At 42.5% G+C, this 12047-nt stretch overlaps 1 protein-coding gene across 4 annotated transcripts in view; it reads left to right on the forward strand.

Annotated features, from left to right (window-relative positions):
* Positions 1 to 12047, forward strand: part of CCM2L (CCM2 like scaffold protein) — a 128732-nt gene that overhangs the window by 110763 nt on the left and 5922 nt on the right. For 3 of the 4 annotated variants that reach the window (XM_029613354.1, XM_029613356.1, XM_029613357.1), the window contains 2 exons: positions 4849 to 4996; positions 10375 to 10513. In XM_029613354.1, the coding sequence (XP_029469214.1) occupies positions 4849 to 4996; positions 10375 to 10513 (287 nt within the window). Of the gene's footprint in view, positions 1 to 4848; positions 4997 to 10374; positions 10514 to 11161; positions 11409 to 12047 lie in introns of those variants that run through there. The other variant, XM_029613355.1, reaches the window with a different exon arrangement.

The following is a 12047-nucleotide window of genomic DNA, read 5'->3' on the forward strand; positions in this document are numbered from 1 at the left end:
AAGTAAACTATTGGGGTATATTATTTAGTGTGCTTTTGTGTCTGTATTAAATAGCTATTCAGAGGACAGGCAAAAACCAGGAGTTTGTGTGTTTGGTTTTCCTCCCTCCCACCCACCTGTAGCTCATCCTTCAATATATAGGCAGCTGAGACTTTCACACACACACACACACAAAATTAATCAGTCTTTTAACTAAGATTCAGAAATTCCCCACACCTTACCAAGAGTTTAATCATTCCCTTGTAGGTCACTGTTGCGCTCGCTGCTCATGGGCCTCTTCCGCCTGCGGGACCGTATGCCGCTTCGCCCTTGCCCCGGCCTTTGCAAGCGGCTGGGAGTCACTGCTGAGATGTTCCACATTCACGGCTGGGAGCTGCTACCGTCGCCGCTGTCTCCTCCTCTTTGCGGCCCAGGTGCTGCCGCTGACACTGCCCCGTGCATCATGAAGTGCTGCCGCTGCCTTCATCCCCCTCGCGGCATGGACACTGCCGACGATGCTGCCTTATCTCCCCTGCATCGGGCTCCTCTAGGCACGTGTGCCTCTGTACTTTATTTAAAGGGCCAGTGGCAGGAAAAACCCCGCGGCCCCATTGGATGTTGTCATCACCCTGTTTCTTCATCAGCCCTATAAAAGGGCTCTTCTTCCACTCCTCAGGCCTTCGCATCGGATCTTCACAGTTGCCTGTGGTCTCTTCTCCGGTCAAGGTTCTCCATGGTCTCCTCATGTCTAGATGGCTCTTCGTTGGCTGTTCCTGCTCTTGTTCCACGTGGGAGCTCCTTCGTCGCCTGTTCTGTGTTCCTGGTGATCCATGTTTCTGATGTTCCATGTTCCTGATGTTCCACGTTCCAGTCCTGGTCCTGATGTTCTAGCTTCTGGTTCTTTGTCCTGCTCCCAGGTTTCCTTCTTGTCTACCTCTCCTGGTGTGCCACAGTCGTGGTCCATGACCAGCCCATGGGGGGCTGTGTAGGGTGCTTCGTGGCACAAGGCTAAGGGAGCGGTTTTAAAGGGTCGGGGTGGGTTTTTGTTTATCGGCCGACAGCCCAAGCACGAGAGAACGCTCCAGGGACCCCCGCTGGACCACCAGATAATTTTAAAATGTTTTTGGGGGGGTCAGGAGGGTGGTGAAGGCTAAGGGAGCGGTTTTAAAGGGTCGAGGTGGGTTTTTAGGTTGTGTCCTAACTCCCATTAGTGTGCACTAACCCGATTAATGATTTTTTCACGATAAATCGGTGGAATTTCTATTGTATCGCACTCTTTAATGATTAATGACGATTTAAAAAAATATCGGACAATATTTTAAATCGTCAAAAAACGATTCACATCCCTAACACATATATACAGACACACACACACACATTCTCACAAAAACATGCACTCAGACATACTCTCACTCACACGCACATGCTCAATCATAGGAACATACTTTCTCTCACTCACATGCTCTTTCACTCACACACAGACACATGCTCTCTCACGCACACATAATCTATCTCTCACTCCCACCCTTCCCTCACCCCCGAAGCACAAACAGCAGCAGCAACACTCCTCCTTCAGCTCCTGCAGCTGACAGAACTCTTCCTCTTTTTTTGGGCCACTGCTTTGCCTCCTGTACCTGATACCCCACAGCTGATACTGGTTCTTTTGCTTTTGGCCCTGGGTCATGCTGCTCCTCCTCCTGCTGCTGTGTACCATGCAGGCCTAGGGCCAATGTCTCTTCTTTCTGCGGTGTGGGCCGTATTATTCCTCCTCCTCTTCCTTCTGTTGACAGTGGCCATGCTGTTCCTCCTCCTGCTTTCTGATGATGGTCTGGGGCGCTAGCAAGGCTTTTCCTCCTTTTCACTCATGTAAGCCCATGCTACACCACGTCCTGTTCTGGGCGATGTGGACAGGAAGAAGGAGAGACCATGCCACTGTCCCTCAGGCACTCTAGGTGGCTACCTATTCCACCTAGTGTTTTCAGCAGCCCTAGCAGGAAAGTAACTTTACCTGGCTGTTATTGTTTTATGTTTGTCTGTTCTGTTTTACTTTTTTAAACTCTTTAAAAATATTTTTATTGTGTTTACTTATATTATTGAGTGTTTTATTGATTGTGGAGATAACTGAGAATTGTGGATTAGCGGGCTATAAGTTTTTAAATCAATAAATACCCAGATAAGTGGTTCACTGCATATACCTGGCTATTTTTCCAACTTTAGCAAGGTAGCATTGAATATCAACACTCATTGGATAAAGTTTAGTCTCTTTTGACCTTGCTAAATTTTGGCCGGGTAACTCATTATCTCTAAGAGGTCAATATTCAAAGGCATTTAGCCAGATAGCTCACTTATTATCTAATAGCAACTTTTGAATATTCCCCTTGCTTATTGAATTGTAAACCGTTGTGATGGTCCCACTTAACGACGGAATATAAAAGCTGTTAAATAAATAAATAAATAAATATCTGGCTAAAGGTTTGCCAGATACTGTAAGTTATTATCCGGCTAAGATTTACCTGAATAAGAAAGGCACATATTGGGGGAGTCGAATAACTCATCAGGCTAATTTGATATTTGGAGTTAAACAAATACGTTATTTTGCTAATTCAAGATATGCTAGAGAGCAGGTCTTATCTGGGGAATGTGTTCCCAGATAACTTTATCCTTAATCAGCTATATAATCGGTACTTTAATAAAAAAAAATATATATATATTCATGAGAATATAGCCAGTTATGTGCCAAGCTGCAGATTAAAAAAAATGATTGTGGGTCTAGTGTCCTTATCACTTCCCCCCTCCCATCCAAGATCTAAATGCTTGGCCCTGCTGGGCCAAGATCTCAAGCTCTCCCCGTAAAACCTCTTGGGTTGGTGCCAATCTAAAAAATCTTCTCCCCTATCTGCTTCCAGGTCAGCCACATTTTTATAATTGGTAGCCTCCAGAGCCCACCTCCACCCCTACCTCAATGTGAAACTTCAGCCTGGATCTGGAGCTTCAGCTGGAACATCTGGTGCGTCTCTCCTAGTGACGACGGAAGCACTGGCTCCAGGCTGTGAAGGAACCAGGAGGGTGGAAGGGTTAGGGTTAAGAGGAGTCGGGGAGGGAGCCCTTCAAACTATCAATTATGAAAAATGTGGCTTAACTCGGGAACGGGCAGGAGTGATGGAAGAGGCTAGCACCGGCCCTTTTATTTTTATCTTTATGGAGACAGAGTTTGGGGAACACCTGCAGGCTCAGACCAGAAGGATCAAGCATTTGGGGAAGGGGGTAGTGATAAGGCCACTAGTCCCACAATCTTTTTTTTTTTTTTACCCTACAGCTCGGCACTTAACCAGCTCTATTCAAAAGAATATAAGGTTAAGATTAAAGTTATCTAGCTAACCGTAGCCAGATAACCTTACATTTAGCCGGTGATATTAAAAAATATCCACTTAGTTTAAAGTTATCCGGCTACGGTTAGCTGGAAAATTTTAATCGGGGATATTCAGTGGGATGTTTATCCCACTGAATATACCATAAAACTTATTTAGCTAACTTTATCCGTTTTCAAGGTTTTTGAGAATTGGCCTCTAAGAATCTATACAGCAAACAGGAAGTTGGATGGGTATTTTATAAGAAGGCAAGAATCTGTAGCCAGCAATAACAAAAGAAGCACTGAATCATAACTATGTAAAATCTCCACCTCAGCCTTAACTCACAACTCCGCCCTCACACATCACAAAGACCCATCAGGTACAACTACAAAGGTTCCTTATATGCTCCCCCGATCAAAACTACACTAACAAAACGAGCACTCTCCACAGCCGGGCCCACCCTCTGGAACTCATTACCGCCGGATCTACGCCAAGAGACTTGTCATCTAACTTTTAAGAAAAACCTAAAAACGTGGCTTTTCAGGCAAGCCTATACAGAATCACAAGATCACTCAGACACCGGTCAAAGAGAAAAATAGTCCAACATCAGATCCTCGATCACCCATACTCCCCTCAAGAACCAACCACGCCAGATCTGAACAACACACCTGTTTAAGACTCCTTCTCTGATTCATCAGTCTTCTTTAACTCATGCATAACTCGGATTTTTGCACATCAACAAGGTCTATGTACCCACATATCACAATTTAGACTACCCCTTTAATTATTCAAGATACTTATTTACACTTTAAACATTCCTTACATTTATCCACGTCCTGTTGACGAGTTATTATTATTATTGTCTATGTAATATTTAATTTGTATTATTTATATGTTATATGTTATATGTTACTCATATGTTAAGAAACGCTGTTTAATGTAACGCCTTTATTGCGACAGTTTTGTTCTATGTAAACCGACCTGATTCGATACTTGTATTGAGAATGTCGGTATATAAAAATCCGAAATAAATAAATAAATAAATAAATAAATAAATAAATGATAAAAGACAATTCAGCAATTAGAAAATCTTAAAGGAACAGTTTTTGCAGGAAAATATTAGAGAGTTTTGTTCACTAGTAAGGATTTCTCCTTCCTGTAGTCAGATGACCCCACTTGCCACTGGCTTTCAGTTAAGCAATGAGAAAATTCACAGGAGTGTTAATGCCTTGGGTTCTCTATGCTCTTACTATATGTGACTTTTGTTCCTTGTTACTACACTTTGGTACAACCTAAACGCATCTATTCAGGATACTCTCCTTCAATTTTGTATGTTCATAAGGACCCGTCTCTTCCAAATTGCCTGCCTGCTTTGTAGTTTCTTCAATTACATCTTGTCCTTCATACTTCATTATTCTATTTTTTCATATTCTATACTGTTCGCATTAATGTGTTTTTCTATTGTAAAGCCCATATAAATGTAATAAATCAAACTGGTGCGTTTGCTTCTTTTGTTTAGTAACGATTCCCATGATACGTTTGAAGCTTATTACAGTGGGAACTCTTCGCCCTCATTTCACGAGTCATGCCACAGTGTGGTCACCACGTGCAGTGGGAGTGACCAAAGCAACGTAGGATTGGAACAACTGCAAGACTACATGGGCACGGTATGGATTATCTCATTTCAAATACAAATCTTTATTGGTCAAACCTCAATTCCTCCTCCTTCATCCAAGTTCTCTCATGGTTTACTTCATATTTAACTGGGAGAGCATTTCAGCTGCAGAGTGATTACAGCGCGTGCACTTGGCAAGAACTAAAGGTGGGAGTACTGCAAGGAGGTGTGCTTTCAGCACATTTATTTAATACGTATATTAACCCAACATGCAGAATTTTAGATCAGTATGTACCATTTTATAAAATATATGCTGATGACCCCTAGCTATTTTTTCCATTATAAGTCAATTTGGCTGCTACTGTACATATAATTACACAATATCTGGAAAATATAAAAGCTTGGAAGACAAAAAAATCAACTTGTACTGAATGTAATGAAAACAGAGGCTATGTTACTTTCTAAAGCTCCTGACTTAGATACAAGCACAGGTATAATTTTTGATGGTAGTTTTATACCATTTGGGGCTGTAAGAATGAATTCAGATTTATTAATGGACCTAACTTTAAATTATGAGATGCATTTAAATAAGGTATTATGATTTAGATCTTATAAATTAAGGCTTTTATGCCATCTCCATTACCTATTGCTGATTTTAGAAGAGTTGTGCAATCTTATTTATTAACATCAGTAGACGACTGCAAGCTTTTTTTAATAGAACTACCTAAATATCAGCTGCAAACACTTCAATTAATACAAAATGCTGCTGCTCATCCCCTTTTTTTAAAATAAAACTTCACTCACTGTCAGTAGAAAAAAAGAATTAAAGTCCTATTTTTAGTATTTAAGCTAATCAAAGAAGAGTGCTATATCAGGGTACAAATTATATCGCAATGATAGGGAGGATCAACTTGGTGGGGGTGTGGCCCTTTATGTCCGGGAGGGTATAGAGTCCAACAGGATAAAGATCATACAAGAGACTAAATACTCAGCAGAATCTATATGGGTAGAAATCCCATGTGTGTTGGGTAAGAGTATAGTGATAGGAGTATACTACCGTCCACCTGGACAAAATGGTCAGACAGATGATGAAATGCTAAGAGAAATCAGGGAAGCAAACCAATTTGGCAGTGCAATAATAATGGGAGATTTCAATTACCCCAATATTGACTGAGTAAATGTAACATCAGGACTTGCTAGAAACATAAAGTTCCTGGATGTAATAAATGATTGCTTCATGGAGCAATTGGTTCAGGAACCAACAAGAGAGGGAGCTATTTTAGATCTAATTCTTAGTGGAACGCAGGATTTGGTGAGAGAAGTAATGGTGGTGGGGCCACTTGGCAACAGTGATCATAACATGATCAAATTTAAACTAATAACTGGAAGGGGGACAATAAGTAAATCTGCAGCTCTAACATTAAATTTTAAAAAGAGAAACTTTGATAAAATGAGGAAAATAGTTAGAAAAAAACTGAAAGGTGCAGCTGCAAATGTTAAAAGTGTTCAACAGGCTTGGACATTTTTTAAAAATACAATCCTAGAGGCGCAGTCCATATGTATTCCGCGCATTAAGAAAGGTGGAAGGAAGGCAAAACGATTACCGTCATGGTTAAACGGTGAGGTGAAAGAGGCTATTTTAGTCAAAAAAACATCCTTCAAAAATTGGAAGAAGGATCCATCTGAAGAAAATAGGATAAAACATAAGCATTGTCAAGGTAAGTGTAAAACATTGATAAGACAGGCGAAGAGAGAATTTGAAATGAAGTTGGCCATAGAGGCAAAAACTCATAATAAAAACTTTTTAAAATATATCCAAAGCAAGAAAACTGTGAGGGAGTCGGTTGGACCATTAGATGACAGAGGGGTTAAAGGGGCTCTTAGGGAAGATAAGGCCATTGCAGAAAGACTAAATGAATTCTTTGCCTCCGTGTTTACTAATGAGGATGTTGGGGAGATACCAGTTCCAGGGATGGTTTTCAGGGGTGATGAGTCAGAAGAACTGAACAAAATCACTGTGAACCTGGAAGATGTAGTAGGCCAGATTGACAAACTAAAGAGTAGCAAATCACCTGGACCAGATGGTATGCATCCTAGGGTACTGAAGGAACTAAAAAATGAAATTTCTGATCTATTAGTTAAAATTTGTAACCTATCATTAAAATCATCCATTGTACCTGAAGACTGGAGGGTGGCCATATAACCCCAATATTTAAAAAAGGCTCCAGGGGCGATCCGGGTAACTATAGATCAGTGAGCCTGACTTCAGTGCCGGGAAAAATAGTGGAAACTATACTCAAGAGGGTCCGAAGTCGGAGCGTGGGTCAGCAGCATCTTAGCCGCCATGTGAAGCAAGGAAGACCAGGAACAGCATGAGACAATGGCTGGCCAGAGCCGCGGATTCCCATGGAGTGGAGGGCCAAGCATGGCAAGATGTAAGTTGGGGTGGCTGCAGCTGCCTGCGGCTGATGGTCATAACACCCTATGCTTATCAGTTTCCCAGACCTTAAAGTCAGGGCTCTCGTTGGTTGCTGTTAGAATCCAATTCCCCATTACCCCTTGACTTTGAAACAGAGAGCAATATTGGATTTGCATCAAAGTATAAGAACATAAGAAAATGCCATACTGGGTCAGACCAAGGGTCCATCAAGCCCAGCATCCTGTTTCCAACAGTGGCCAATCCAGGCCATAAGAACCTGGCAAGTACCCAAAAACTAAGTCTATTCCATGTAACCATTGCTAATGGCAGTGGCTATTAGGGATGTGAATCGTTTTAGGACGATTAAAATTATCGTCCGATAATTTTAATATCGTCTTAAACCGTTATGGAACACAATACAATAGAGATTCTAACGATTTATCGTTATAAATCGTTAGAATCGTGAGCCGGCACACTAAAACCCCCTAAAACCCACCCCCGACCCTTTAAATTAAATCCCCCACCCTCCCGAACCCCCCCCAAATGAGTTAAATAACCTGCGGGTCCAGCGGCGGTCCGGAACGGCAGCGGTCCGGAACGGGCTCCTGCTCCTCAATCTTGTTGTCTTCAGCCGGCGCCATTTTCCAAAATGGCGGCGAAAAATGGCGGCGGCCATAGACGAACACGATTGGATGGCAGGAGGTCCTTCCGGACCCCCGCTGGACTTTTGGCAAGTCTCGTGGGGGTCAGGAGGCCCCCCACAAGCTGGCCAAAAGTTCCTGGAGGTCCAGCGGGGGTCAGGGAGCGATTTCCCGCCGCGAATCGTTTTCGTACGGAAAATGGTGCCGGCAGGAGATCGACTGCAGGAGGTCGTTCAGCGAGGGTTCCGGCGCCTCAGCTGAACGACCTCCTGCAGTCGATCTCCTGCCGGCGCCATTTTCCTGTACGAAAACGATTCGCGGCGGGAAATCGCTCCCTGACCCCCGCTGGACCTCCAGGAACTTTTGGCCAGCTTGTGGGGGGCCTCCTGACCCCCACGAGACTTGCCAAAAGTCCAGCGGGGGTCCGGAAGGACCTCCTGCCGTCCAATCGTGTTCGTCTATGGCCGCCGCCATTTTTCGCCTGCCATTTTGGAAAATGGCGCCGGCTGAAGACAACAAGATTGAGGAGCAGGAGCCCGTTCCGGACCGCTGCCGTTCCGGACCGCCGCTGGACCCGCAGGTTATTTAAGTCATTTGGGGGGGGGTTCGGGAGGGTGGGGGATTTAATTTAAAGGGTTGGGGGTGGGTTTTAGGGGGTTTTAATGTGCCGGTTTTGCGATTTTTCGATTTTTCGATTTTTCACGATTTTTCACGATATTTTACCCCCCCAAACGGCAACAATACGATTCCCTCCCCCTCCCAGCCGAAATCGATCGTTAAGACGATCGAGGACACGATTCACATCCCTAGTGGCTATTCTCTAAGTGAACTTAATAGCAGGTAATGGACTTCTCCTCCAAGAACTTATCCAATCCTTTTTTAAACACTGCTACACTAACTGCACGAACCACATTCTCTGGCAACAAATTCCAGAGTCCAATTGTGCGTTGAGTAAAAAAGAACTTTCTCCGATTAGTTTTAAATGTGCCCCATGCTAACTTCATGGAGTGTCCCCTAGTCTTTCTACTATCCGAAAGAGTAAATAACCGATTCACATCTACCCGTTCTAGACCTCTCATGATTTTAAACACCTCTATCATATCCCCCCTCAGTGGGTCTCTTCTCCAAGCTAAAAAGTCCTAACCTCTTTAGTCTTTCCTCATAGGGGAGCTGTTCCATTCCCTTTATCATTTTGGTAAACCTTCTCTGTACCTTCTCCATCGCAATTATATCAGACTTATTGGTTAAGGTAGTAACACTGCATCAGCAAGTTTTCCCCATGCTTATTTATTTCCCCATACCCTAAAAGAAAAATGATTTATTACTCTCTTTACCATCTTTTAAAATTATTAGATTTGTCAAAACCTGTGGAAGAGCTTTTTCCATAATTGGTCAAAAATTATGACATGCCCTACCTCATCAATTAAGACTATTTGGATGCAAATACTTTTCAAAAACAGTTAAAAGTTTATTTATTTACTAAGGGGTCGATTTTAAAACCTGCGCGCTTGCAGGTTCCCAGCACATGCACGTGGACGCGGATATTTTATAACATGCACGTCACCACACGCATGTTATAAAATACGATTCCGGCGCGCACATGTGTGTCAAATTTTAATATCTGCTCGCGCATATACGGGTGGATGACCAGTCGCGTGCATGGGGGGGGGGGGGATTTTTTTAAATTACACGCGGCGATGCGATCGGCCTGTTCCCAGTTCCCTTTCAATCCAATTAAGGAGCGGATTGGGAGGGAACTTCCTATAACCCATCCTACTCTGCCTCCCTTTTCCCCTCTCCTCTCTGACCCCTAAAACCCCTTTCCCTACCTTTTTTTTTAATTTCGGATTTTACAAGCGCTGGGCATCAAAAATTCGGGCATAAGGCTTTTGCTGATTAGTCATGATGAACGATATTTTTTGAGATTTGGAAGTAATTTTTAAAAAGTGTTTTATTGTATTGTATCTTGTAGTGATGTTTTTATTAATGTTTCATTTATTTTTGTACACCGCTTAGTTCAATTTTATTTATATAATACGATTTATAAGTTTTAAAAAGTAAATAAACAAAATGGAATGTTAATCTAGATTTACTTAATTTGTATTCTATTAGAGTTTCCTGAGCAAGCGGGAAGTAGTTAGGAAGTGTTTGATAGATTCCCTAGTGAAGCTGGATAGCGATTATAGAAAGGGTCCCTGTATGGCTTGTGAGCGTTTAACAAAGGGATCTCTAGTATGTTTGGATGAAACTTGATGGCATCTCCCCGCCCTGCTTCTGTGGATAGGAACTGTTTAATATTTGTCTCTAGTGGGGGACTGACACAGTTTCCAACACTTTATCTTTCTTTGCTTCCAACCAATATTTTTGCAGCTAAGGAACAAGCTCAATGCTCAAGAGATCCAACAGTTTGCCCTGCTGCTTCGAGAGTACCGGTTGGGAGTGTCAGTTCAAGAATATTGTATGGATCTATTGCGGCTCTATGGGGACAAGAGGAAGTTCCTTTTCTTGGGTAAATTATCTATTTTCCGTTTGGAGGACTACATTTTATTTTGATTTCTGTTCTTGCCACTAGGTTTTATTTATTTAGCCGTTTTATATACCCTCGTTCCAAGTGAAGATCACAATGCTTTACATCATGACACATATTATAGGTAAATTGTTCTTCATTAATCACCTGTGTTTACCCTGAGCTTGGTATGTTATTTTGGAGATATTTTTTAGCTTTTGCTACAAATGTTGCTATTGTTAACTAGCAGCAATGACAGAGAACAATTCCTGTGGTTAATGGTAGAATAGGGCCAATGTAATAAGACCTGTGCTGAAATTGTCACAAAGGTTCTGCGCATATTTTTTTTTGACGCACACACAAAAACAGGCGCCTCTGTGGGATGTAATAAAGGGATGGCATTCAAATTACATATGCACATAAAAAGCATGCAAGATCAAATACACACGCCATTACCTACATAAAAGCTCTGATGCAGAAACCCACATTAAAATAAGCATAATTTAAAAATGTTGCAGATTTACGAGGGGTATTTATTTCTAACTTAGTGCTGATTACATTGGCCCCACGTTATTCAAAAATAAATTGCTTCAGCTCCTACCGACCCTTTTACTCCATTGCTAGCATTAGTGTGGTTGTGTGTCCATGCAGCCTTTTCCTCACTGAGTGCTCGGAGCTGCTCAGTATGGATCAGCCCCGCCGGAAGAGAACAGGAGCCAGGACGGATGGACCAGCGATCTCTGCAGGCTATAGACAAGCACCAACACTATCCAGAGCCATAGCACTTTCACTTTCCTCCTGCCTGACCCAAGCACTAAAAAACCCACTTAACAAAACCTGCACTAACCAATCTCCCTGCAAAGTCCGGGAATGACCTCTTTTACATACCATTTGCATGCACTCTTGCGGGTTATTGCACAGGTATGTGCGCACTTTTTTTGTATGCTAAACATGTTATTACATAGATGCATAAGATTAGCGCAGAAATACTTGTGTCAGGTTTTGCGCAGCTTATTACATTGGCCCCTATGTCATTTCCAGGTATCATTAATTAGGAGTTCACAACTATTGTTAGCTAAATGTCCACATACCAACAGGATTGGTGCTGTATAGATTACAATTTATTTATTTATTTTGACATATTTATTACCCTCCTTCCCAATTTAAAAAATCACCCAAGGTGGCATTCAAAATACATATAATTCATTAAGGGGTTGATTTTAAAAGGAGCATGCACGCGTGCACATGAACATGGCTATTTTATAACATGCACGCATTGGCGCGCCGGATTTTCATGTTCGCATGTGCATATGAGGGCAGGTGGCCTGCTCCGTGTGCATGGGGGATTTTAGAAAAATAAACACGATGATGCAATCAGGCCTCCCCCAGTTCCCTCCCAGTCCACTCCAGTTAAGGAGCGGACTGGGAGGGAACTTTCCTATCCCTAACCCTACTCTTCCTACCTCTTCCCCTCTCCTCCCTGACCCCTAAACTAACCCTAACCTTTTATACTTACTGCTCCTCAGAAGCAGAAGTA

This window comes from Rhinatrema bivittatum, chromosome 8 (genome assembly GCF_901001135.1).
Source record: "Rhinatrema bivittatum chromosome 8, aRhiBiv1.1, whole genome shotgun sequence".
Taxonomy (NCBI): domain Eukaryota; kingdom Metazoa; phylum Chordata; class Amphibia; order Gymnophiona; family Rhinatrematidae; genus Rhinatrema; species Rhinatrema bivittatum.